At 44.1% G+C, this 24753-nt stretch overlaps 1 protein-coding gene across 2 annotated transcripts in view; it reads right to left on the reverse strand.

Annotated features, from left to right (window-relative positions):
• Positions 1-1390: 1390 nt before the first annotated feature.
• LOC121533863 (1-phosphatidylinositol 4,5-bisphosphate phosphodiesterase gamma-1) overlaps positions 1391-24753 on the reverse strand; it is a 52854-nt gene continuing 29491 nt past the window's right edge. For both annotated transcript variants that reach the window (XM_041840171.2, XM_041840173.2), the window contains 16 exons: positions 23979-24098; positions 20337-20520; positions 20149-20226; positions 18437-18540; positions 18134-18233; positions 17887-17953; positions 17409-17575; positions 6401-6497; positions 6170-6294; positions 5303-5402; positions 4959-5104; positions 4548-4662; positions 4109-4270; positions 3861-3949; positions 3253-3440; positions 1391-3137 (listed from right to left, as the gene is read on the reverse strand). In XM_041840171.2, coding sequence (XP_041696105.1) covers positions 3077-3137; positions 3253-3440; positions 3861-3949; positions 4109-4270; positions 4548-4662; positions 4959-5104; positions 5303-5402; positions 6170-6294; positions 6401-6497; positions 17409-17575; positions 17887-17953; positions 18134-18233; positions 18437-18540; positions 20149-20226; positions 20337-20520; positions 23979-24098 — 1903 coding nt within the window. In that variant the 3' untranslated portion in view covers positions 1391-3076. The remainder of the gene's footprint in view (positions 3138-3252; positions 3441-3860; positions 3950-4108; positions 4271-4547; positions 4663-4958; positions 5105-5302; positions 5403-6169; positions 6295-6400; positions 6498-17408; positions 17576-17886; positions 17954-18133; positions 18234-18436; positions 18541-20148; positions 20227-20336; positions 20521-23978; positions 24099-24753) is intronic.

The raw sequence follows: 24753 nt of genomic DNA on the forward strand, positions 1-24753 counted from the left end.
TGATGGAGATGGACAGGAGGGGGAAAAGAGGAAAGAACAGCGTCCCAAATGACATCCTATTCCCTATAGTGCTCTACTTTTGAAAGACAGTACACTGTGAAGGTAATAAGGTACCAATAGGGACGCAGGCAGATTGAAGCCTTGCATTGGTAGCAGTCCCCCCCAAACAACAGATCAGAAGTCAGATTTATCAGCTCCCTTTGATTAGAAATGCCAGCAAAACCTAACCCCAGATCTGTGGTTAAAGGAAAAATCCACTCAAAAACTATCATTAGTCCACTTTTGATATTAAGGAATGAATATGGTCCACACACACCAACACAGTTGTGAAGAGGGCACGACAGCGTCTCTTCCCCCTCAGGAAGCTGAAAAGATTTGGCATGGGCCCTCAGATACTTAAAAAGTTCTACAGCTGCACCATTGAGAGCATATAGACTGGCTGCATCACCGCTTGGTACGGCAACTGCAAGGCACCCCACCGCAAGGCGCTACAGAGGGTGGTGAGTACAGCACAGTACATCTCTGGGGCTGAGCTCCCGGTCATCCAGGTCCTCTTTACCAGGCAGGGTCAGAGGAAGGCCCCAAAAATTGTCAAAGACTCCAGCCACCCAAGCCATAGACTACCGCAGGGCTAGCGGTACCAGTGCACCAAGTCTGGAAACAACAGGACCCTGAACAGCTTCTACCTCGAAGCCATAAGGTTGCTAATCAAGATTGTTAAATAGCTAATCAAATGGCTACCCGGACTACCTCCATTGACCCTTTTTTGCACTGACTCTCTTACACTGACAATCACACATACTTACACCGACACCCCAACACACACATACACACCCCAACACACATATACTTTTTTTCAACTAACTCTCTTGCACTGACACTCACACATACTTACACTGACACCCCAACACACATATACACACCCCAACACACACATATACTTTTTTTCAACTAACTCTCCTGCACTGACTCTATGCACACACACTGGACTCTACCCACATACTCACACCATAGGTTGGTGGCACCTTAATTGGGGAGGACGGGCTCGTGGTAACGGCTGGAGCGGAATTAGTGGAATGTTTGATGCCATTCCATTTGCGCCGTTCCAGCTATTATTATGAGCAGTCCTCCCTTCAGCAGCCTCCACTGACTCACAAATACTTACACTGACACCCCAACACACACAAACAAGTATTTCTGTCTGTAATAAAGCCCTTTTGTGGGGAAAAACTCATTCTGATTGGCTGGGCTTGGCTCCCCAGTGGGTGGGCCTTCGATCTCCCGGGCTCACCCATGGCTGCACCCCTGCCCAGTCATGTGAAATCCATAGATTAGGGCCTAATTCATTTATTTCAATTGACGGATTTCCTTATATGAACTGTAACTCAGTAAAATCTTTGAAATTGTTGCATGTTGCTTTTATTTTTTTTTCAGTATAGTTTTTGAGTGGATTTTTCCTTTAAGAACAACTTGGTGGGTAGGATCTGTAAATGTGACAAGTTGCAGTAAGGTAAAAGAGGTTTATTAGTAGTTCCTCGCAGTTATAGATAGCCCTTGTTTGCCATGGTTGCATCCCAAATGGCACCCTATTCCCTAGCACTACTTTTGATTAGGCTATGGTCAAAAGGTGTGCACTATATAGAGAATAGGGTGCCATTTGGGACGCACCCCATGTTTCTCTGATCCAATCAGCATAGCCAGGTAAACACATACCTGAAGCACACATATAGGTCCAAGACAGACAGAGTCCTGTGGTGAGAGATCACTTATCTTTCTGGTACTCTCTCTCTCTCTCTCCCCCTCTCTCTCTCCCCTGCTCTGCTTCTCCTCTTGCTCCTTAAAAGGTAGTATATTATATTATAGTATATTATAGTGTATTATAGTATACTGAAAAGCCCTTTAAGTAATACATGACAATATGATATGCAGTGTTAGTAAGTCTCTATTGAACACAGTAATAAAAGTCCTGTTTGTGCTCTCCCAGGTAAAAGAAGAGGGGTCTATTTTTGGAAACAATACCAAATCCCCACCACTAGAGGGCATTAGACTCCAGTCCCTGCTGTTAGTCAGTCTGCTGCCCCAGGAGAGGAGAAGTAGACTTTAGTCTTTGATGAATAGACTTGGTCCTGTTCCCATTTAAAAGCCCTTTAAAAGCCAGTCCATGAGTAGTGGTTCCCATTTTCTCTCTTTAGCCTTTTTGTGCCATGGCCAAAATAGTAGATTCTCGCTCCCATAGCTCCTCTGTGGCCAATAAAATAATATTATTCCAGTTTTCAGTTGTGAGACCAGTTCTAGCATGGAGAGATTTTGAGTCAGGGTTAGACCTATACTAACGGTTGACTCTCTGACACACTACCTTACTCTCTTAGAAGAGGCTATGGGCGCATCCCAAATGGCAATCCCTATTCCCTATTTGGTGCACTGCTTTTGACCAGAGCCCTATGGTGAATAGGGTGCCAATTGGGATGCACCATTTGTATCTCATATCAAGGCACAACAAACAGATTCTTGTTATTCCCTTTATGCTTCCTGTGCTCCTACTCTGGGCATGGCCCAAATGGCACTTTATTCCCTATATACAGTAGTGCACTACTTTTGACCACACCCCTATGGGCACTGGTCAAAAGTAGTGCACTATATAGGGAATAGGGTGCCATTTGGGAGACAACCTCTGTGTATTTCCCTTATAGATCAGAGCACCGCTATTCTCAGTTCAGTCCAGTTGCTTTATCTGACATCACTGTTCAGAACAACACTGAATTATTTTATAACCCTTTTTTTTTTTTTTTACAAAAAGTCCTTAACTGTTTTCTCATTCAAGGTTAGACTTCTAAATGTTTTTGTTCCATGAGATGACATGATTTGAGTGTTGCTTTTTGTCTCTTTTTATCCACCACACTGTGCATCTTTGTGTAGCTTATAGCACGGTTAATCCAGTTATTGGTAGATTGAATAGTCTTTCCATGGGTGTAAGATCATCATGTGCAGCAATGGAGGGGAACTGGTTGGTTGGTGGTCCTGTACTGCCCAGTCCAAAGATTTTTATAACTAACTCAAGACTGGTCAGATGGGCATTTTAGTTGCGCTTAGCCCCCACCTGCTGCCTCAGCTTCTCCCTCTTCTTCTTCTCAATCAGCCTGGAGAGGGGAGGCAGAGACGGAGGAGTTACAGAGAGAGGGTCTGTGTGTGTGTGTGTGTGTGTGTGTGTGTGTGTGTGTGTGTGTGCGTGTGTGTGTGTGTGTGTGTTATTACCTGTGGTTGCGTGTCTCCACTAGCTCACTGAGCTGATCTTGTGCTGCTCTCAGCTCCTCCAGACTCTGCTGGTAGCTGTGGTCACCTCCTGACCCCGCTCTCTCCAGAACTGACACCTGATTGGACAGCTCACTGGTGCGGTCTCTCAGCCTTTGGATGGACGAGTACAGGTTCTCATCATCTTCCTCCTGTTAATCACCCAATCAGAACACAGAGTGGTGGGGTGATGCTGTTAGAACTGTTAGAACACTAAGGCACGGATGTTGTTCCAAATGGCACCCTACCCCCTATATCCCTCAAACTCAACTCTGGACCTCAAAGCCAGTTACACTCCTTTTTTAATTGTTCTCCTCTAATCAGGGACTGATTTAGACCTGGGACATCAGATGGGTGCCATTCATTATCAGGTAGAAGAGAAAACCAGCAGGCTCCGGACCTCGTCGGGTAAGAGTTCAATACTCCTGCCCTATATAATGCACTACTTTTGACCAGAGCCCCATGGGACCTGGTCAAAAGTAGTGCACTACATAGGAAGTAGGGTTCCTTTTGGGACACAAACAGTATGATAATATAATAATATATGCACGTTGAATGTGTTAGGGCACCACCTTGGCGTTGACAATCTCAATGTGAACCAGCAGAGAAGCCAGCTCCAACTCTTCACTGTAACTGTTCTTCAGTGGAACACTCCTGTAGCCTGACAAGTCAACACACACACACACACACAAACACACACACACACACACAGAGAGAGAGAGCGAGACAGTTAATCTACTATAGTAGTATGATATATTTTGATCTACTATGATATATCTACACACACTTCCCGAAAACACACACACACGCACACACCAACCTGTTCTTAGTGAGCGGACAGGGTAGATGGCCTGAGCCAGGAAGTTGGGGTCAGAGAACATGTCCTCCTCATAGACCAAGAAGCGCAGAAAGGAGAAGGACGGGTTATGGACGTCAAACACAAACTGCCTCTGAACCCACACTGGGTTCAACCCATTGTCAGCTGGAGGGGGGGGGGATAAATCAATGTTTTATTTTGATGTTCAGTAAGCAGGAGCCCTACATTTAAACATTTGGAATAAACCCGATGTCACCTGGTCAGCCCATTACAACCAGAGACAGAGGCAATGTCCCAAATGGCGCCCAATTCCCTTTAAAGCCAGGGCCTTCGTCAAAAGTAGTGCACTATATACGGAATAGGGTGCCATTTGGGACACGGCCAGAGTCAGGTTTCATGCCGTCAGAGCAGGGTGCTGTGTGATTGGTGTGCAATGTCTCACCCACAACGTCGGTCTTGCTCTTGCTGCAGTCGTAGTCGGCCCCACACACCTCAACCTCTACAAAGGGACACACTATACTGCGGCCATTCTTAGGGAGGTGACGAGCTCCCAGTACCTGACACAGACAGACAGACAGAGAGAAAGGGAGTGAGAGAGAGAGAGTGTGAGAGAGAGTGAGACTATGTCTGTGTGTGTGTGTTTGTTTGTTTGTTTGTTTGTTTGTTTGTTTGTGTGTGTGTGTGTGTGTGTGTGTGTGTGTGTGTGTTTGTGTTTGTGTTTGTTCTTGATGTTCTAGTAGTGCTCACAAGAGCGTAAATAAATAAAGCAGGTAAATTAAAAGACAGGGAAGAATGGAATGTCTCCTGATTGGTTGTCTGACCTGTATTCGGATGGTGATTGGCTCCAACCTACCTGTAGCTGGATGGTGATTGGCTCCAGGCGGAGGGTGTCCTTGTCGAAGGGGTCAAAGGTGTCATCCCTCATGATGTCAGGCTGGGGCACGAAGCCACTCCCCCCACCCAGCATGAACAGAGCCTGGTTCAACTGCATGGGCTTGTCTACACACACACACACACACACACACACACACACACACACACACACACACACACACACACATACATACACATACAAATAATAAATACTTATGCACACCACAAACACAGAGCTCCTGCATGGGCTTGGAAAAGAGTGAGAGTCAGAAACACAAGCACACACATACACACACACACACACCGACACAAAATCTCCCTCACCAGGTGTCTGGAAGTTGAGAGCGACCAGCTGGGATCCACAGAGCCACATGGGTAAAGGGTCGTAGTTAGAGGAGTCTAGTCTCTGTCCTCGGGGGTAGACCTGGAGCAGAACATACATTCCTTCATATATTATTATGGCCCTGTGTGGCTCAGTTGTTTGTGCATGGCACTTGCAACAACAGGGTTGTGGGTTCGACTCCCGCTGGGGCTAGCCATATGAAAATGTATGCACACGTCTTTATGTCGTTTTGGATAAAACCGTCTGCTAAATGGCTTATATACAGGTAACTGCCAAAATAAAGGAAACACCAACATGAAGTGTCTTAATAGGGTGTTAGGCCACCACGAGCCAGAACAACTTGCACCTTGGCATTGATTCTACAAATGTCTGGAACTCTATTGGAGGGATGCGAACCCATTATTCCACGAGAAATTCAATAATTTGGTGTTTTGGTGATGGTGGTAGAAAACGCTATCTCAGGCGCCGCTCCAGAATCTCCCATAAGTGTTCAATTGGGTTGAGATCCGTTGACCGAGAAGGCCATGGCAAATGGTTTACATCGTTTTCATGTTCATCAAACCATTTAGTGACGACTCGTGCCCTGTAGGTGGGGGCATTGTCATCCTATTGGGGCATAGCCATGATAACCAAAATAATGGCCTGCCCAGCATTTTTATACATGACCCTAAGCATGATGGGATGTTAATTGCTTAATTAACTCAGGAACCACACCTGTGGAAGCACCTGCTTTCAATATACTTTGTATCCCTCATTTCCGCAATTGTTTCCATTATTTTGGCAGTTACCTGTATATTATAATATATATTATTACATTATTATAATATAATAATATTATATTATATTACCCGGGAGAGCTGGCGGCGGTTATACTGCAGGAAGCGTTTCCCTCTTGCACGCGTGGCAAACTTCTCTGCCTTGGTCTCAGGGAATGATGACATATCCCGGAAACATGTCCGCTCTGTCCCGATCTCTGGAAGGGAGACATAACATGGTCACACACACACACACACACACACACGGTCCATTTAGAGAGGTAGAAAGAGGATAGGTAGGTAGAGGAGTGTGTGAGTTCTTACTCTCTTCGTTGAAGGGGACAGGTCTACAGTAGACCACCAACTCAGAGAGCTCCAGAGCGATCTTCTTCCTCCTCTCCATCTGCTTCTCTTCCTGCATCTGTTACCATGGAGACCAGACCACACCAGCAGCATCAACACCAACACATCAGAGCTTCTTTCCTATTTATAGTGTACCTGCACTGTAGCAGGGGATATCTGACCGTACATTTCACACAAACTACAGTAGAGTACTACAGTTCTTCTCCAAGCTGCAATGAATGAGATATAAAGTAGCTACTGATGCTCAGGAAAAGGTATGGATGATGTGTGTGGTGGGGTGCGAACCTGTATGTGTGTGTGTCTGTGTGTAATGCATTACTAACCTGTTTGTGTGAGTGTAAGTGTGTGCGTCCATGTGGTGTGTGAGTGTTTGTGTGTGTGCATGCCTGTATGTGTACAGTATATCAGTGTTTCCGCTGCACTCATTTAAAAATCATTGCCACCATGCCCAAAAAATATGAAATATATATATATTTTTAAAAACAGTCCACATTTACTTTTCCTCTGCAAAGAAAACGAGTAATGAATAGAAAAATCTGACAACCCCATACTAGAATAGTTGATCTATTTACCTAGTCGGCTAGTTGTTGTGTGTTCTACGCAAGAGAAACATTCCTCTCGAGGCGCATTCAAGTTTCGAGTGCCATAGGGAGGGACAACTGCATTCTGACAAGCAGTCAATGCAAAACAATTCTTGCAATCACAGGGAAAACAGCAGTTTTAATGGCCTTTGTTAAATAGAGTGCACCATTTTAAACCCTGAGTTTTTAGCAGCTTCATGGTTAAGCACATTACCTCTCTGCAATTTACCATGAGTGCATATGGGAGAGTGGGGCTAAATACAACACCGGTAACTTGGGGTAAAACGTCACCCTACCTCAAAATAATTTTGACATTAAGTGGTTTCTGTGAGAAGTACAGGGAGGGGGCGTGTTATCCCGAGTGGCGGGTTATCATGTAGTAACCAAAAAAGTGTTAAACAAATCGAAACCTATTTTATATTTGAGATTCTTCAAATAGCCACCCTTTGCTTTGATGACAGCTTTGCACACTCTTGGCATTCTCTCAACCAGCTTCACCTGGAATGCTTTTCCAACAGTCTTGAAGGAGTTCCCACATATGCTGAGCACTTGTTGGCTGCTTTTCCTTCACTCTGCGGTCCGACTCATCCCAAACCATTTCAATTGGGTTGAGGTTGGGGGATTGTGGAGGCCAGGTCATCTGATGCAGCACTCCATCACTCTCCTTCTTGGTAAAATAGCCCTTACACTGCCTGGAGGTGTGTTGGGTCATTGTCCTGTTGAAAAACAAATGATAGTCCCACTACGCCCAAACCAGATGGGATGGCGTATCGCTGCAGAATGCTGTGGTAGCCATGCTGGTTAAGTGTACCTTGAATTCTAAACAAATCACAGACAGTGTCACCAGCAAAGCACCCCCACACCATAACACCTCCTCCTCCATGCTTTACGGTGGGAAATACACATGCAGAGATCATCCGTTCACCCACACCGCATCTCACAAAGACACGGCGTTGGAACCAAAAATCTCAAATTTAGACTCCAGACCAAAGGACACATTTCCACTGGTCTAATGTCCACTGCTTGTGTTTCTTGGCCCAAGCAAGTCTCTTCTTATTATTGGTGTCCTTTAGTAGTGGTTTCTTTGCAGCAATTCGACCATGAAGGCCTGATTCACACAGTCTCCTCTGAACAGTTGTTGAGATGTGTCTGTTACTTGAACTCTGTGAAGCATTTATTTGGGCTTCAATATCTGAGGCTGGTAACTCTAATGAACTTATCCTCTGCAGCAGAGGTAACTCTGGGTCTTCCATTCCTGAGGCGGTCCTCATGAGAGCCAATTTCATCATAGCGCTTGATGGTTTTTGCGACTGCACTTGAATAAACTTTAAAAGTTATTGAAATGTTCCGTATTGACTGACCTTCATGTCTTAAAGTAATGATGGACTGTCGTTTCTCCTTGCTAATTTGAGCTGTTCTTGCCATAATATGGACTTGGTCTTTTACCAAATAGGGCTATCTTCTGTATACCCCCCCTACCTTGTCACAACACAACTGATTGGCTCAAACGCATTAAGAAGGAAATAAATTCCACAAATTAACTTTTAACAAGGCACACCTGTTAATTGAAATGCATTCCAGGTGACTACCTCATGAAGCTGGTTGAGAGAATGCCAAGAGTGTGCAAAGCTGTCATCAAGGCAAAGGGTGGCTATTTGAAGAATCTCAATTTGTTGAGGTAATCTGAAGAGATTTCACCCCATGCTTCCTGAAGCACCTCCCACAAGTTGGATTAGCTTGATGGGCACTTCTTACGTACCATACGGTCAAGCTGCTCCCACAACAGCTCAATAGGGTTGAGATCCGGTGACTGTGCTGGCCACTCCATTATAGACAGAATACCAACTGACTGCTTCTTCACTAAATAGTTCTTGCATAGTATGGAGCTGTGCTTTGGGTCATTGTTATGTTGTAGGAGGAAATTGTCTCCAATCAAGCGCCGTCCACAGGGTATGGCATGGTGGTGCAAAATGGAGTGATAGCCTTCCTTCTTCAATATCCCTTTTACCCTGTACAAATGTCCCACTTTACCACCACCAAAGCACCCCCAGACCATCACATTGCCTCCACCATGCTTGACAGATGGCATCAAGCACTCCTCCAGCATCTTTTCATTTGGTCTGCGTCTCACAAATGTTCTTCTTTGTGATCCGAACACCTCAAACTTCGATTCGTCTGTCCATAACACTTTTTTTCCAATCTTCCTCTGTCCAGTGTCTGTGTTCTTTTGCCCATCTTAATCTTTTCTTTTTATTGGCCAGTCTGAGATATGGCCTTTTCTTTGCAACTCTGCCTAGAAGGTCAGCATCCCGGAGTCGCCTCTTCACTGTTGACGTTGAGACTGGTGTTTTGTGGGTACTATTTCATGAAGCTGCCAGTTGAGGACCGGTGAGGCGTCTGTTTCTCAAACTAGACACTAATGTATTTGTCCTCTTGCTCAGTTGTGCACCGGGGCCTCCCACTCCTCTTTCTATTCTGGTTAGAGCCAGTTTGCGCTGTTCTGTGAAGGGAGTAGTACACAGCATTGTACGAGATCTTCAGTTTCTTGACAATTTCTCGCATGGAATAGCCTTCATTTCTCAGAACAAGAATAGACTGACGAGTTTCAGAAGAAAGTTATTTGTTTCTGGCCATTTTGAGCCTGTAATCGAACCCACAATTGCTGATGCTCCAGATACTCAACTAGTCTCAAGAAGGCCAGTTGTATTGCTTGTTTAATCAGCACAACAGTTTTCAGCTGTGGTAACATAATTGCAAAAGGGTTTTCTAATGATCAATTAGCCTTTTAAAATGATAAACTTGGATTAGGAAACACAACGTGCCATTGGAACACAGGACTGATGGCTGCTGATAATGGGTCTCTGTTGTACGCCTATGTAGATATTCCATAAAAAATCAGCCGTTTCCAGCTACAATAGCCATTTACAACATTAACAATGTCTACACTGTATTTCTGATCAATTTGATGTTATTTTAATGGACAAAAAAATTGCTTTTCTTTAGAAAACAAGGACATTTCTAAGTGACCCCAAACTTTTGAATGGTACTGGATACAGTTGAAGTCGGAAGTTTACATACACTTAGGTTGGAGTCATTAAAACTCATTTTTCAAGCACTCCACAAATTTCTTTTTAACAAACTATCGTTTTGGCAAGTCGGTTAGGACATCTACTTTATGCATGACACAAGTAATTTTTCCAACAATTGTTTACAGACAGATTATTTCACTTATAATTCACTGTATCACAATTCCAGTGGGTCAGAAGTTTACATACACTAAGTTGACTGTGCCTTTAAACAGCTTGGAAAATTCCAGAAAATGATGTCATGGCTTTAGAAGCTTCTGATAGGCTAATTGACATAATTTGGAGGTGTACTTGTGGATGTATTTCAAGGCCTACCTTCAAACTCACTGCCTCTTTGCTTGACATCATGGGAAAATCAAAAGAAATCAGCCAAGTCCTCAGAAAATAAATTCTAGACCTCCACAAGTCTGGTTCATCCTTGGGAGCAATTTCCAAACGCCTGAAGGTACCACGTTCATCTGTACAAACAATAGTACGCAAGTATAAACACCATGGGACCACGCAGCTGTCATACCGCTCAGGAAGGAGACGCGTTCTGTCTCCTAGAGATGAACGTACTTTGGTGCGAAAAGTGCAACTCAATCCCAGAACAACAGCAAAGGACCTTGTGAAGATGCTGGAGGAAACAGGTAGAAAAGTACCTATATCCACAGTAAAACGAGTCCTATATCGACATAACCTGAAAGACCGCTCAGCAAGGAAGAAGCCACTGCTCCAAAACCACCATAAAAAAACCAGACTCCGGTTTGCAACTGCACATGGAAATGTCCTCTGGTCTGATGAAACAAAAATATAACTGTTTGGCCATAATGACCATCGTTATGTTTGGAGGAAAAAGGGGGATGCTTGCAAGCCAAAGAACACCATCCCAACCATGAAGCACGGGGGTGGCAGCATCATGCTGTGGGGGTGCTTTGCTGAAGGAGGGACTGGTGCACTTCACAAAATAGATGGAATCATGAGGAAGGAAAAGTATGTAGATATATTGAAGCAACATCTCAAGACATCAGTCAGGAAGTTAAAGCTTGGTCGCAAATGGGTCTTCCAAATGGACAATGACCCCAAGCATACTTCCAAAGTTGTGGCAAAATGGCTTAAGGACAACAAAGTCAAGGTATTGGAGTAGCCATCACAAAGCCCTGACCTCAAAAAAGTGTGTGCGAGCAAGGAGGCCTACAAACCTGACTCAGTTACACCAGCTCTGTCAGGAGGAATGGGCCAAAATTCACCCAACTTTATTGTGGGAAGCTTGTGGAAGGCTACCCAAAATGTTTGACCCAAGTTAAACAATTTAAAGGCAATGCTACCAAATACTAATTGAGTGTATGTAAACTTCTGATCAACTGGGAATGTGATGAAATAAATAAAAGCTGAAAGAAATCATTCTCCCTACTATTATTCGGACATTTCACATTCTTAAAATAAAGTGGTGATCCTAACTGACCTAAGACAGGGAATTTAAATGTCACGAATTGTGAAAAACTGAGTTTAAATGTATTTGGCTAAGGTGTATGTAAACTTCCGACTTCAACTGTATATATGTGTGTGTGTGTGTGTGTGTGTGTGTGCATTCTCCTGCGTACATGCGTGTGTGTGCGTTACAGTTTTTCTCGATTGCTAAGACACATTTCTTGAAAGCTGCTCTCCTTTTCTCTTAAATGTGAACAAAAAACCCAATTTTCAAGCTACATTCACAAAACCTCAGACTCTTCTTGCAAAACCAAACTTTCACCTCAAAACAGTTCAATCTGTGCTCAAAACTGAACTATGTTGTCAAATCGTGCCCCGAGTCAATCAAAATAAAAAACACTACTGAACAGTCACTAAACACTACGTAGAAAAATAGAAAACACAACGCTCAGGACATGAACTTGAACTCACGGCGCCGGAGAAGATGGCTGCCGTTTTACAGCCCTCTAACCAATTGTACTATTATGTGTGTTTTTCCGCGTTATTTGTAATTTATTTTGTACATAATGTTTATGCCATCGTCTCTTATAACCAAAAAGAGCTTCTGGATATCAGGACAGCGATTACTCACCTCGCATTGGACGAAGACTTTTTCTTCAACGAGTCGGACGCGAAGGATATTCTACAGACACCCGGCAAGGCCCAGATCCCCGTCATTCGCCTGAGGAAGAGACGGAGATATCGTGGACGTAGGTCGGGGTGCCTTGTAAGGATCCGACGGCGAGCGAGTAAACTGCCTCTCCCATCAATACTATTAGCCAACGTTCAATCTTTTGAGAATAAAATTGACGATTTAAGATTACGGTTATCCTACCAACGGGACATTAAAAACTGTAATATCTTATGTTTCACGGAGTCGTGGCTGAACGACAACAATGATACCATTCAGCTAGCAGGCTACACGCTACATCGGCAGGACAGAACGGCTGGCTCCGGTAAGACAAAGGGTGGCGGTCTCTGTATATTTGTAAACAACAGCTGGTGTACAAAATCAAATACTAAGGAAGTCTCGAGGTTTTGCTCGCCTGAGGTAGAGTATCTTATGATAAGCTGTAGACCACACTATTTACCAAGAGAGTTTTCAGCTATATTTTTCATAGCTGTCTATTTACCACCACAAACCAATGCTGGCATTAAGATTGCACTGAATGAGTTGTACAAGGCCATTAATCAACAGGAAAACGCTCATCCAGATGCAGCGCTCCTAGTGGCCGGGGACTTTAATGCAGGGAAACTTAAATCCGTTCTACCTAATTTCTACCAGCATGTCAAATGTGCAACCAGAGGGAAAAAAACTCTAGACCACCTTTACTCCACACACAGAGACGCATACAAAGCTCTCCCTCGCCCTCCATTTGGCAAATCTGACCATAACTCTATCCTCCTGATTCCTGCTTATAAGCAAAAACTGAAGCAGGAAGCACCAGTGATTCGGTTAATAAAAAAGTGGTCAGATGACGCAGATGCCAAGCTACAGGACTGTTTTGCTAGCACAGACTGGAACATGTTCCGGGATTCTTCAGACAGCATTGAGGAGTACACCACATCAGTCACTGGCTTCATCAATAAGTGCATCGATGATGTCGTCCCCACAGTGACCGTACGTACATACCCCAACCAGAAGCCATGGATTACAGGCAACATCCGCACTGAGCTAAAGGGGTAGAGCTGCCGCTTTCAAGGAACGGGACTCTAACCCGGAAGCTTATAAGAAATCCCGCTATGACCTCCGACGAACCATCAAACAGGCAAAGAGTCAATACAGGTCTAAGATTGAATCATACTACACTGGCTCTGACGCTCGTCGGATGTGGCAGGGCTTGAAAACTATTACAGACTACAAAGGGAAGCACAGCCGCGAGCTGCCCAGTGACACAAGCCTACCAGACGAGCTAAACCACTTCTATGCTCGCTTCGAGGCAAGCAACACTGAAGCATGCATGAGAGCACCAGCTGTTCCGGACGACTATGTGATCACGCTCTCCGTAGCCGATGTGAGTAAGACTTTTAAGCAAGTCAACATTCACAAGGCCGCTGGGCCAGACGGATTACCAGGGCGTGTACTCCGAGCATGTGCTGACCAACTGGCAAGTGTCTTCACTGACATTTTCAACATGTCCCTGACCGAGTCTGTAATACCAACATGTTTCAAGCAGACCACCATAGTCCCCGTGCCCAAGAACTCTAAGATAACCTGCCTAAATGACTACCGACCCGTGGCACTGACGTCTGTAGCCATGAAGTGCTTTGAAAGACTGGTCATGGCTCACATCAACAGTATAATCCCAGAAACCCTAGACCCACTCCAATTTGCATACCGCCCCAACAGATCCACAGATGATGCAATCTCTATCGCACTCCACACTGCCCTTTCCCACCTGGACAAGAGGAACACCTACGTGAGAATGCTATTCATTGACTACAGCTCAGCATTCAACACCATAGTGCCCTCTAAGCTCATCACTAAGCTAAGGATCCTGGGACTAAACACCTCCCTCTGCAACTGGATCCTGGACTTCCTGACGGGCCGCCCCCAGGTGGTAAGGGTAGGTAACAACACATCTGCCACACTGATCCTCAACACGGGGGCCCCTCAGGGGTGCGTGCTCAGTCCCCTCCTGTACTCTCTGTTCACCCATGACTGCATGGCCAGGCACGACTCCAACACCATCATTAAGTTTGCCGACGACACAACAGTGGTAGGCCTGATCACCGACAACGATGAGACAGCCTATAGGGAGGAGGTCAGAGATCTGGCCGTGTGGTGCCAGGACAACAACCTCTCCCTCAACGTGACCAAGACAAAGGAGATGATTGTGGACTACAGGAAAAAAAGAGGACTGAGCACGCCCCCCATTCTCATCGACGGGGCTGTAGTGGAACAGGTTGAGAGCTTCAAGTTCCTTGGTGTCCACATCACCAACGAACTATCATGGTCCAAGCACACCAAGACAGTCGTGAAGAGGGCACGACAAAGCCTATTCCCCCTCAGGAGACTAAAAAGATTTGGCATGGGTCCTCAGATCCTCAAAAAATTCTACAGCTGCACCATCGAGAGCATCCTGACTGGTTGCATCACCGCCTGGTATGGCAACTGCTTGGCCTCTGACCGCAAGGCACTACAGAGGGTAGTGCGTACGGCCCAGTACATCACTGGGGCAAAGCTCCCTGCCATCCAAGACCTCTATACCAGGCGGTGTCAGAGGAAGGCCCTCAAAATTGTCAAAGACTCCAGCCACCCTAGTCATAGACTGTTCTCTCTGCTACCGCACGGCAAGCGGTACCGGAGTGCCAAGTCTAGGTCCAAAAGACTTCTCAACAGCTTCTACCCACAAGCCATAAGACTCCTGAACAGCTAATCATGGCTACCCGGACTATTTGCACTGCCCCCCCACCCCATCCTTTTTACGCTGCTGCTACTCTGTTAAGTATTTATGCATAGTCACTTTAACTCTACCCACATGTACATATTACCTCAACTACCTCAACTAGCCGGTGCCCCCGCACATTGACTCTGCACCGTTACCCCCCCTGTATATATGCCTCCCTACTGTCACTTTATTTTACTTCTGCTCTTTGTTTTTCTCAACACTTTTTTTTGTTGTTGTTTTATTCTTACTTTTTTTGTTTAAAATAAACGCACTGTTGGTTAAGGGCTGTAAGTAAGCATTTCACTGTAATGTCTGCACTTGTTGTATTCGGCACATGTGACCAATAAAATTTGATTTGATTTGATTTGATTTGATTTGATTTGATTTGATTTGAAGCTGGAGAAATAAATGTTTATTGTTCACTGTAGGCTAAATGCATGTTGCAAAACAAAAAAAAACTGTGCATTTAGCACTTGTACAAAAAGACAAAACAGAAATCTTGTGCATTTACATGTAGCATTTGTAAAAACAAACAGAAATCTTATGCGTTTGCCACTTGTGTACAGTAAGCCCATGTAAAAATAAAGTACAAAAATATACAAATAAGTGCATTACTCAGCCACAGCATCATGTCTCCGTACTGGGTCAGGCCACAGGACTTCATCCACATCACAGGCCACATTTTGTCTGGCCAGGCAACGGGGAAAAAAACCCTGGCATGCCGTATCCAGGCTTGGCATGCCTCCACACCTATGTCACCACAGGCAAGTCCCATGGCTTGCAGGAGATTTACCCTGGTGTAAGGTTGGCGTTCATATACCTTCCACCGCCATGAGGAGAAGAATTCCTCAATGGGGTTTAGGAAAGGGGAGTACGGTGGAAGGCAAAGATTGATAAAACCTTGGTTCATATTGTACCACTCTCTAACCTGGAGGGCTCTGTGAAAACTCACATTGTCCCAAACAACAACATAGATGGGATGCTCATCCTGCTGCCCTAACAAAGCATCTCAAATGTGATTGAGGAAAATGAGGAGCTGGTGAGTGTTGTAGGGCCCCAGGTTGGCATGATGGTGGACAACCCCATGATTGCTGATGGCAGCACATAATGTGACATTGCCACCACGCTGCCCAGGAACACCAACAATGGCCCGATGGCCAATCACATTACGGCCTCTCCTTCTCCTTTTGGTGAGATTAAACCCAGCTTCATCCATGTAGATGTATTGATGGGGTCTTTCCATTGCATCCAGTTGAAAAACCCTCTGTAGAAATAGATATAGTTTTGTAAGTGATACGGAAAAAGTGATTTAGGCCACTACAGTAAATCACTACTTAGAGTAATCAACATTGAATGTGTCTGGATATATGCCAACCTGTACATACTGGAATCTTTGCTCTTTGACGCTGTCTGAGTTGCGATCAAAGGGCACTCTGTATAGCTGTTTCATGCGCAGTCTGTTGCGCTTGAGGACACAATCAACAGTAGAGAGGCTGACACTGTTGATACCCTCAAAATTTAAATGGTCCTCAATGATCTTCTGCTGAATTTCGCTCAGTTTAATGGCATTGTTCTCACGGACCATATCAACAATTAGGTCTCTTGGTGTGGGGAGAACATACCTGTACTCCCACCCCCATGTGGCAGTCTTTCAATTCTACAAAAAGAGAACATGGAGTTACAAAAAATATACATGGAATACTAGGCCTACAAACAGTTAGACCAACCCTCCATTACAATACTACAGTACATTGGTACAGTGATGTACTGAAACATATATTTACTTACAGTATACTGTGGTACAGTATATAGTATGTCATACAGTAATTGCTGTCAACATTTACATACTGTACTATAATGTCAAAAAAGGTAATTACCTGTTCTCTTCTCTAAATCTTCGGATTATGGTGGACACAGTGAATCTACTGATGTTTGGTTGTACCCTTTGTCCAGCCTCCCTCATGCTCATACCATGGACAAGAACATGGTCAATCACAGTAGCTCTGATTTCATCAGATATTACTGTTCTTTGTCTTCGCTGACCACCTCGACCACCTCGACCTCCTCTCACACCGAACTCTTCCTCTCAGATTTCTATCCATTGTAGGGCCTCACAAACCAGTGCTCTCTGAACTGGCTTACTGTATATGTTCCCTCACATCATTAGCCACAAGTGTGATCAATTTTGAGTTGTTGTGTTCAAGTGGTGACACCTGTGCTCTAATTGTGTTTGACTTTTGTCACCTGTGCTCACCATTATGCAGCACGGGTGCATCACAATGAAAATGTGTTGGCAAGTTATGTCTAAACAGGTGAAAAGTGCTTATGGTTTTGCCAAAAGAGTGATTGATTCAATCAGTGGGTTCAGGCAACTGAGCATTTGGTTCAGACAATAGGGTTTAGTGTTTTAGCAATTGAGAAAAACTGTAATTTGTACTTGTGTGTGCGATGCAGTACTAACCCGTGCGTCTGCGTTCTGTGTGGCCTCTCTGATCTTCCCCACCCAACCGGTCAGGTCCTCCAGGGTGTCTGAAGCAATGTCCAGCGCCTGGCCAGGGTGAATTGACATCTGCTGGGAGTGGATGGTGAACACATATGGCCTGGAACTCTTCCCATCCTTCTGAACCACTACAGAGAGATATGGAGAGAGAGAGAGAGAGAGAGAGAGAGAGAGAGAGAGAGAGAGAGAGAGAGAGAGAGAGAGAGAGAGAGAGAGAGAGAGAGAGAGAGAGAGAGAGAGAGAGAGAGAGAGAGAGAGAGAGAGAGAGAGAGATAGATAGATAGATAGATAGATAGAGAGAGAGAGTTACACATACACACACTCTTATTTCTGTAAAACTACACAGATAGAATAATAGGGGGTTAAACATACAGACCACTACCACTCACTGGGCCGCACCTACGTGGCAGGTTGGCACATCAGTTACACACAGACTCACCTACGTGGCAGGTGGGCACATCAATGAAGCCCTTGAGGAATGTTCCTAGTGGACTGTTCTCTGTAGACTGGAAGCAGGAAGTCAAAGACACAGGAAGCAGGAAGTCAGGACATGAAGTGAGCTTCATTCCCCTCTAGCTGCTGTAGAAGGCATGTGTGTTTGTGTATAGTACAGTGTGTGTTTGTGTCTATCATGAATGCATGAATGAGTGTATGTATGGCCTATGTATGCCTATACTATAACGTACTGCCTCATCTCCTGTCTCGCGGGCGGGTGAGTTGGGGACTTCTTCTACGTAGTTGGCAGGAAACCACAGCTGCTTCTTCCCTCCGTAATCACCTCGCCACCTAGGGGCCGGAGGAGGGAAATCCACGATTTAAAAACTACTCAGAGAAATGCTATATTATCAACTCCATTCATCAACCCACAGTGGTTTTCATCCATGCAGAAACGTAACCGGGGTGACCAGGAGTGTGCACTCTTTAGTTAATCAATGACATTGACTAATCAATTAAGTGCCATGGAGATATGAAAACCCTGTTCCACTCACCAGCCTCCTTCCTGCTTGTCCACACTTAGGATGAGGGCCTGTTTGGGGAAACACAGCTCGTCTTCCCTCTGGGCTCTGTAGTCATACAGGGCCTTGACCGTACACTGCAACACAAGACCCCAACACAAACACTAAATCATACAGTGACTTGACCGTACACTAGATATCTTCATGGAACCACCTGTACCCGAATACCCGAGACCCGATCTGGGACCCGAGCGCATCCTGATCCATACTTCTAAATAATGTCACGGGTCTGGGTCGGATCTGATATAATTGTCACGGGTCTCGTATATGTGTCATTTTAACGGACTTTTCCTGAAGGACCCGTACAGATCCGAACGCGACTGCTGCAGTAGACAGAGAGACATTTTATAATTTATGCTGCTGCTCTTGCTTTTCACGAGAGTGGCGCGTGTAGCTTATTGTTGTTGATGGCCAATCAGAAGTCATCAAAGCAGCAGTAGGCTACAGTCATAGAGCCTCTGTGTGGCAAAAGTTAGGAGATGTCTAATCAATGGAAGATGGAACAACCAAGAGCCAACAGGTAGCCTGCTACTTAATATTCTGAATGGAGTTAATGTTAGGATGAGAAAGCGCATGCACTGCAGCCTCAATTGGCCTAGCTAGCTAACGTTAGCTATCTTAACTAGCTTTTCCCGGTTTGATGCAGTCAAGACAGATACTATGTAATCATATTGGATGATAAATAACCTAGCTATGGCAGCTATTAGTCTACTATAGTGTGAGTCGGCTTGTTGGTTGGTTGCTGTCTCTCATCTTTCGTCTCTCCCTCCCTGCTCCCCATGTCACTCGCTCACGGCACCTCTCTCCCTCCTATCGCGCTTTATCAGCTCTGGTTAATAATGTAACGACCCGGTATTGTGTTCTGTGTTCGTGGGTGTGTTATCGTTCTCATGGGTGCTAGCAGGGGTTAAATATGCCAGGACAGATGGAAAGGTTGGGGGGGGTATGATGGGTAATCCCGCGGGGTTTTGGAATGCTTAAATAGGGGTTACGGTCTCATCTCTCTCTCTTCTGTTTTGGGACCCTTGACTTGACATGTTATATTTGTGTATGTTCGAGGTTTAGCGGCGTGGGCTGTGGCCTGAACAATAGCCCATTCAGGAATAAACCTGTGTTCTGCCTGTACACCTGGTGCCCGTCTCTCTTTTACTTTATGACCCAGCTGGGTCATTACAATAAAGTAGCTTAAAAAATGACTTTTCTGCTGCTTGCATCACTCAGATCGGATCGGACTGGATCTGGATCCGACCAGGTCTATACAGAACGGGTCTAGTTGTCTTCGGGTCCGTTCGGAACAGCTCTTTATATTTTAAATAAAATATTTAAGCATACCGTACCACAACACAACCAACTGCTAAAGATCACAAGTCAAACATGAATGACCACAACTTGAACATTAATGATCATAACTTCAACATTAATGACCACAACTTCAACATTAATGACCACAACTTCAACATCAATGACCACAACTTTTCCGCTACTGCCCATATCATAAAGTATGTCATTGGCACACACCAAACACAGGCATGCCCAAACCTACAAATGTCACTTTTACTCTCTCTCTCTCTCTCTCTCTCTCACACACACACACACACACACACACACACACACACACACACACACACACACACCCACACACACACACACACACACACACACACAGAATATAATATTTCACTTACCCGAGCCGTGGGCATCTTGTTGGCCTCGACGTAGAAATGTGGGGTCCTGACTTCATACAACGCTCCATAGTCTAGCTCCTGAATAGAGAGAGATATAGGGATACGTAATTATATAATAAATCAAATCTGAAAATGCACACATTCAAGGGCTCTGGACAGTGTTTTGAAGTGCTGTGTGTGTGTGTTACCGTGGTGCCCATGCGGTCCAGTGTGTCTTCGTTGATGGGGTAGCGCAGCCTCATCTTGCGGTACAGGGGGTGTTTCTCATAGTAGCTGACCAGGTCAACCAGACTCTCAAACTCTGCTGAGCTACCCAACATGAACATTCGTCCCTCCTGCTGGATACGACAGTGTTTGATCTTACCCTCCGCCCTATGGAGAGAGACAGGGGGAAGGGAGGGAGGGGAGAGAGAGAGAGGGGGGAGTGGACAGGGAAAGGGAGAGAGAGGGGGAGGGAAGAGGGGGAGAGAGGGGGGCGAGAGAGAGAGAGGAGAGAGAGTAGAGACGGAGGGGAGAGGGGAGTTGACAGAGAGAGAGGGGGAGAGAGAGAGAGATAGGGGTGGAAGGTCAGAGATTTGTAGTGTAGTGCAAAATAAAAGATTTGGAATGGGCCCTCAGATCCTCAAAAAGTTATACAGCTGCACCACGAGAGCATCTTGACTGGCCGCGTCACCGCTTGGTATGGCAACTGCTTGGCATCTGACCGCAAGGCGCTACTTTTTTTTATTTTTTATTTTTTTATTTCACCTTTATTTAACCAGGTAAGCCAGTTGAGAACAGGTTCTCATTTACAACTGCGACCTGGCCAAGATAAAGCAAAGTAGTGCAATAAAAACAACACAGAGTTACATATGGGGTAAAAAAACATAAAGTCAGAAATACAACAGAAAATATATATACAGTGTGTGCAAATGTAGCAAGTTATGGAGGTAAGGCAATAAATAGGCTATAGTGCAGAATAATTACAATAGTATTAACACTGGAATGCTAGATGTGCAAGAGATTATGTGCAAATAGAGATACAGAGGGTAGTGCGTACGGCCCAGTACATCACTTGGGCTGAGCTCCCAGCCATCCAGGACCTCTATACCAGGCGGTGTCAGAGGAAGGCCCAATAAATGGTCAAAGACTCCAGCCACCCAAGCCACAAACTTTTCTCTCTGCTACCGCACGGCAAGCGGTACCAGTCTGGAACCAAAAGGACCCTGAACAGCTTCTACCCCCAAGCCATAAGATTGCTAAAGAAGACTGCTAAATGGCTAATCAAATGGCTATCCTGACTACCTGCATTGACCCTTTTATGCACTAACTCTCTTGCACTGACTCTATGCACACACACTAGACTCTACCCACACACTCACACATACTTACACTGACACCCCAACACACACATACACATACAATACATACGCCCACACATAACATGCACACACATGCATAGTGACGCCACACACACACTTACCACATACACTGCTGCTATAAACTACCTATACAGTGCATTCGGAAAGTATTCAGACCGCTTGACTTTTTCTACATTTCGTTACGTTATAGCCTTATTCTACAATGGATTAAATTGTGGGTTTTTTCTCATCAATCTACACACAATACCCCATAATGACAAAGCAAAAACAGGTTTTTAGATTTTCTTGCAAATTCATTAGAAATAAAAAACTGAAATATCATATTTACATAAGTATTCAGACCCTTTACTCAGTACTTTGTTGAAGCACCTTTGACAGCGATTACAGCCTCGAGTCTTCTTGAGTATGACGCTACAAGCTTGGCACACCTGTATTTAGGGAGTTTCTCCCATTCTTCTCTGCAGATTCTCTCAAGCTCTGTCAGGTTGTATGGCTGTTCTTGGGGACCGTCAATGCTACAGACATTTTTTGGTACCCTTCCCCAGATCTGTGCCTCGACATAATCCTGTCTCAGAGCTCTATGGACAATTCCTTCGACCTCATGGCTTGGTTTTTGCTCTGACATGCACTGTCAACTGTGGGACCTTATATAGACAGGTGTGTGCCCTTCCAAATCATGTCCAATCAATTGAATTTACCACAGGTGGACTCCAATCAAGTTGTAGAAACATCTCAAGTGTGATCAATGGAAACAGGATGCACCTGAGCTCAATTTCGAGTCTCATAGCAAAGGGTCTGAATACTTATGTAAATAAGGTATTTCTGTTTGTTTTTTAAATATATTTGCAAACATTTCAAAAAAACTGTTTTCGCTTTGTCATTATGGGGTATTGTGTGTAGATTGATGAGGAATTTGTTTTATTTAATTCATTTTAGAATAAGGCTGTAACGTAACAAAATGTGGAAAAAGTGAACCGGTCTGAATACTTTCTGAATGCACTGTATGTACAGTACATATCTACCTCAATTACCTCCTACCCCTGCACATCGACTTGGTACTGGTACTCCCTGTATATAGCCATGTTATTTTCTACTCTCTGTTTATAGCCATGTTATTTTCTACTCCCTGTATATAGCCATGTTATTTTCTACTCCCTGTATATAACCATGTTATTTTCTACTCCCTGTATATAACCATGTTATTTTCTACTCCCTGTATATAGCCATGTTATTTTCTACTCCCTGTATATAACCATGTTATTTTCTACTCCCTGTGTATAGCCATGTTATTTTCTACTCCCTGTATATAACCATGTTATTTTCTACTCCCTGTATATAACCATGTTATTTTCTACTCCCTGTATATAGCCATGTTATTTTCTACTCCCTGTATATAGTCATGTTATTTTCTACTCCCTGTATATAGTCATGTTATTTTCTACTCCCTGTATATAGCCATGTTATTTTCTACTCCCTGTATATAACCATGTTATTTTCTACTCCCTGTATATAACCATGTTATTTTCTACTCCCTGTATATAACCATGTTATTTTCTACTCCCTGTATATAACCATGTTATTTTCTACTCCCTGTATATAACCATGTTATTTTCTACTCCCTGTATATAGCCATGTTATTTTCTACTCCCTGTATATTGTCATGTTATTTTCTACTCCCTGTATATAACCATGTTATTTTCTACTCCCTGTATATTGTCATGTTATTTTCTACTCCCTGTATATAACCATGTTATTTTCTACTCCCTGTATATTGTCATGTTATTTTCTACTCCCTGTATATAACCATGTTATTTTCTACTCCCTGTATATAACCATGTTATTTTCTACTCCCTGTATATTGTCATGTTATTTTCTACTCCCTGTATATAACCATGTTATTTTCTACTCCCTGTATATAGCCATGTTATTTTCTACTCCCTGTATATTGTCATGTTATTTTCTACTCACTGTATATAGCCATGTTATTTTCTACTCCCTGTTTATAATCATGTTATTTTCTACTCCCTGTATATTGTCATGTTATTTTCTACTCCCTGTATATAACCATGTTATTTTCTACTCCATGTATATAACCATGTTATTTTCTACTCCCTGTATATAGCCATGTTATTTTCTACTCCCTGTATATAACCATGTTATTTTCTACTCCCTGTATATAACCATGTTATTTTCTACTCCCTGTATATAGCCACGTTATTTTTACTCTTTATTTTTATTCGTTATTCACTGTGTCTATTTTCTATTTTATCTTCTCTTTAACTCTGCATTGTTGGAAAAGGACCCATAAGTCAGCATTTCACTGTTAGTCTACACCTGTTGTCTACGAAGCATGTGAAAAACACATTTTTTATTTTATTAGAATATAATTTAACAGTGTTTGTTTTTCTGTGTATGTTTGTATGCGTGTATGTGTGTGTGTGTGTGTGTGTATGCATGTGTGTGTGTTACCTGAAGGAGATAGCATAGGAGTTGATGTCGCTGCGTTTGCGGAGCAGGTAGGCTCCGTCTCTGGGTACCCTCATCAACATGTGTTCAGCCTGGACACGAGACAGACTGGAGTGGAACCACCTAAACACAGCATACACAGAGTACTCACGTGTCTGTATGTGTGTGTATGAGGGCGTGTGTGTGTACGAGGGCGTGTGTACGAGGGTGTGTGTGTGTGTACGAGGGCGTGTGTGTGTATGAGGGCGTGTGTGTAGGAGGGCGTGTGTGTGTACGAGGGCGTGTGTGTGTACGAGGACGTGTGTGTGCGTGTACGAGGGCATGTGTGTGTCACAGGAGGTTGGTGTCACCTTAATTGGGGAGGACGGGCTCGTGGTAATGACTGGAGTGGAATAGGTGGAATGGTATCAAATACATCAAACACATGGTTTCTATGTGTTTGATGCCATTCCATTTGCTCCGTTCCAGCCATTACTTTGAGCTGTCCTCCCCTCAGCAGCCTCCACTGGTGTGTGTGTGTGTGTGTGAACATGGGAAACACAACATGTGTGTTACTTAAGCAATAAGGCCCGAGGGGGTGTGGTATATGGCCAATATACCACGGCTAATGACTGTTCATACAGTGAGGGAAAAAAGTATTTGATCCCCTGCTGATTTTGTACGTTTGCCCACTGACAAAGAAATGATCAGTCTATAATTTTAATGGTGGGTTTATTTGAACAGTGAGAGACAGAATAACAACAAAAAAATCCCATGTCAAAACGCATGTCAAAAATGT

Source organism: Coregonus clupeaformis, chromosome 20, assembly GCF_020615455.1.
Source record: "Coregonus clupeaformis isolate EN_2021a chromosome 20, ASM2061545v1, whole genome shotgun sequence".
NCBI classification, from domain to species: Eukaryota; Metazoa; Chordata; class Actinopteri; order Salmoniformes; family Salmonidae; genus Coregonus; species Coregonus clupeaformis.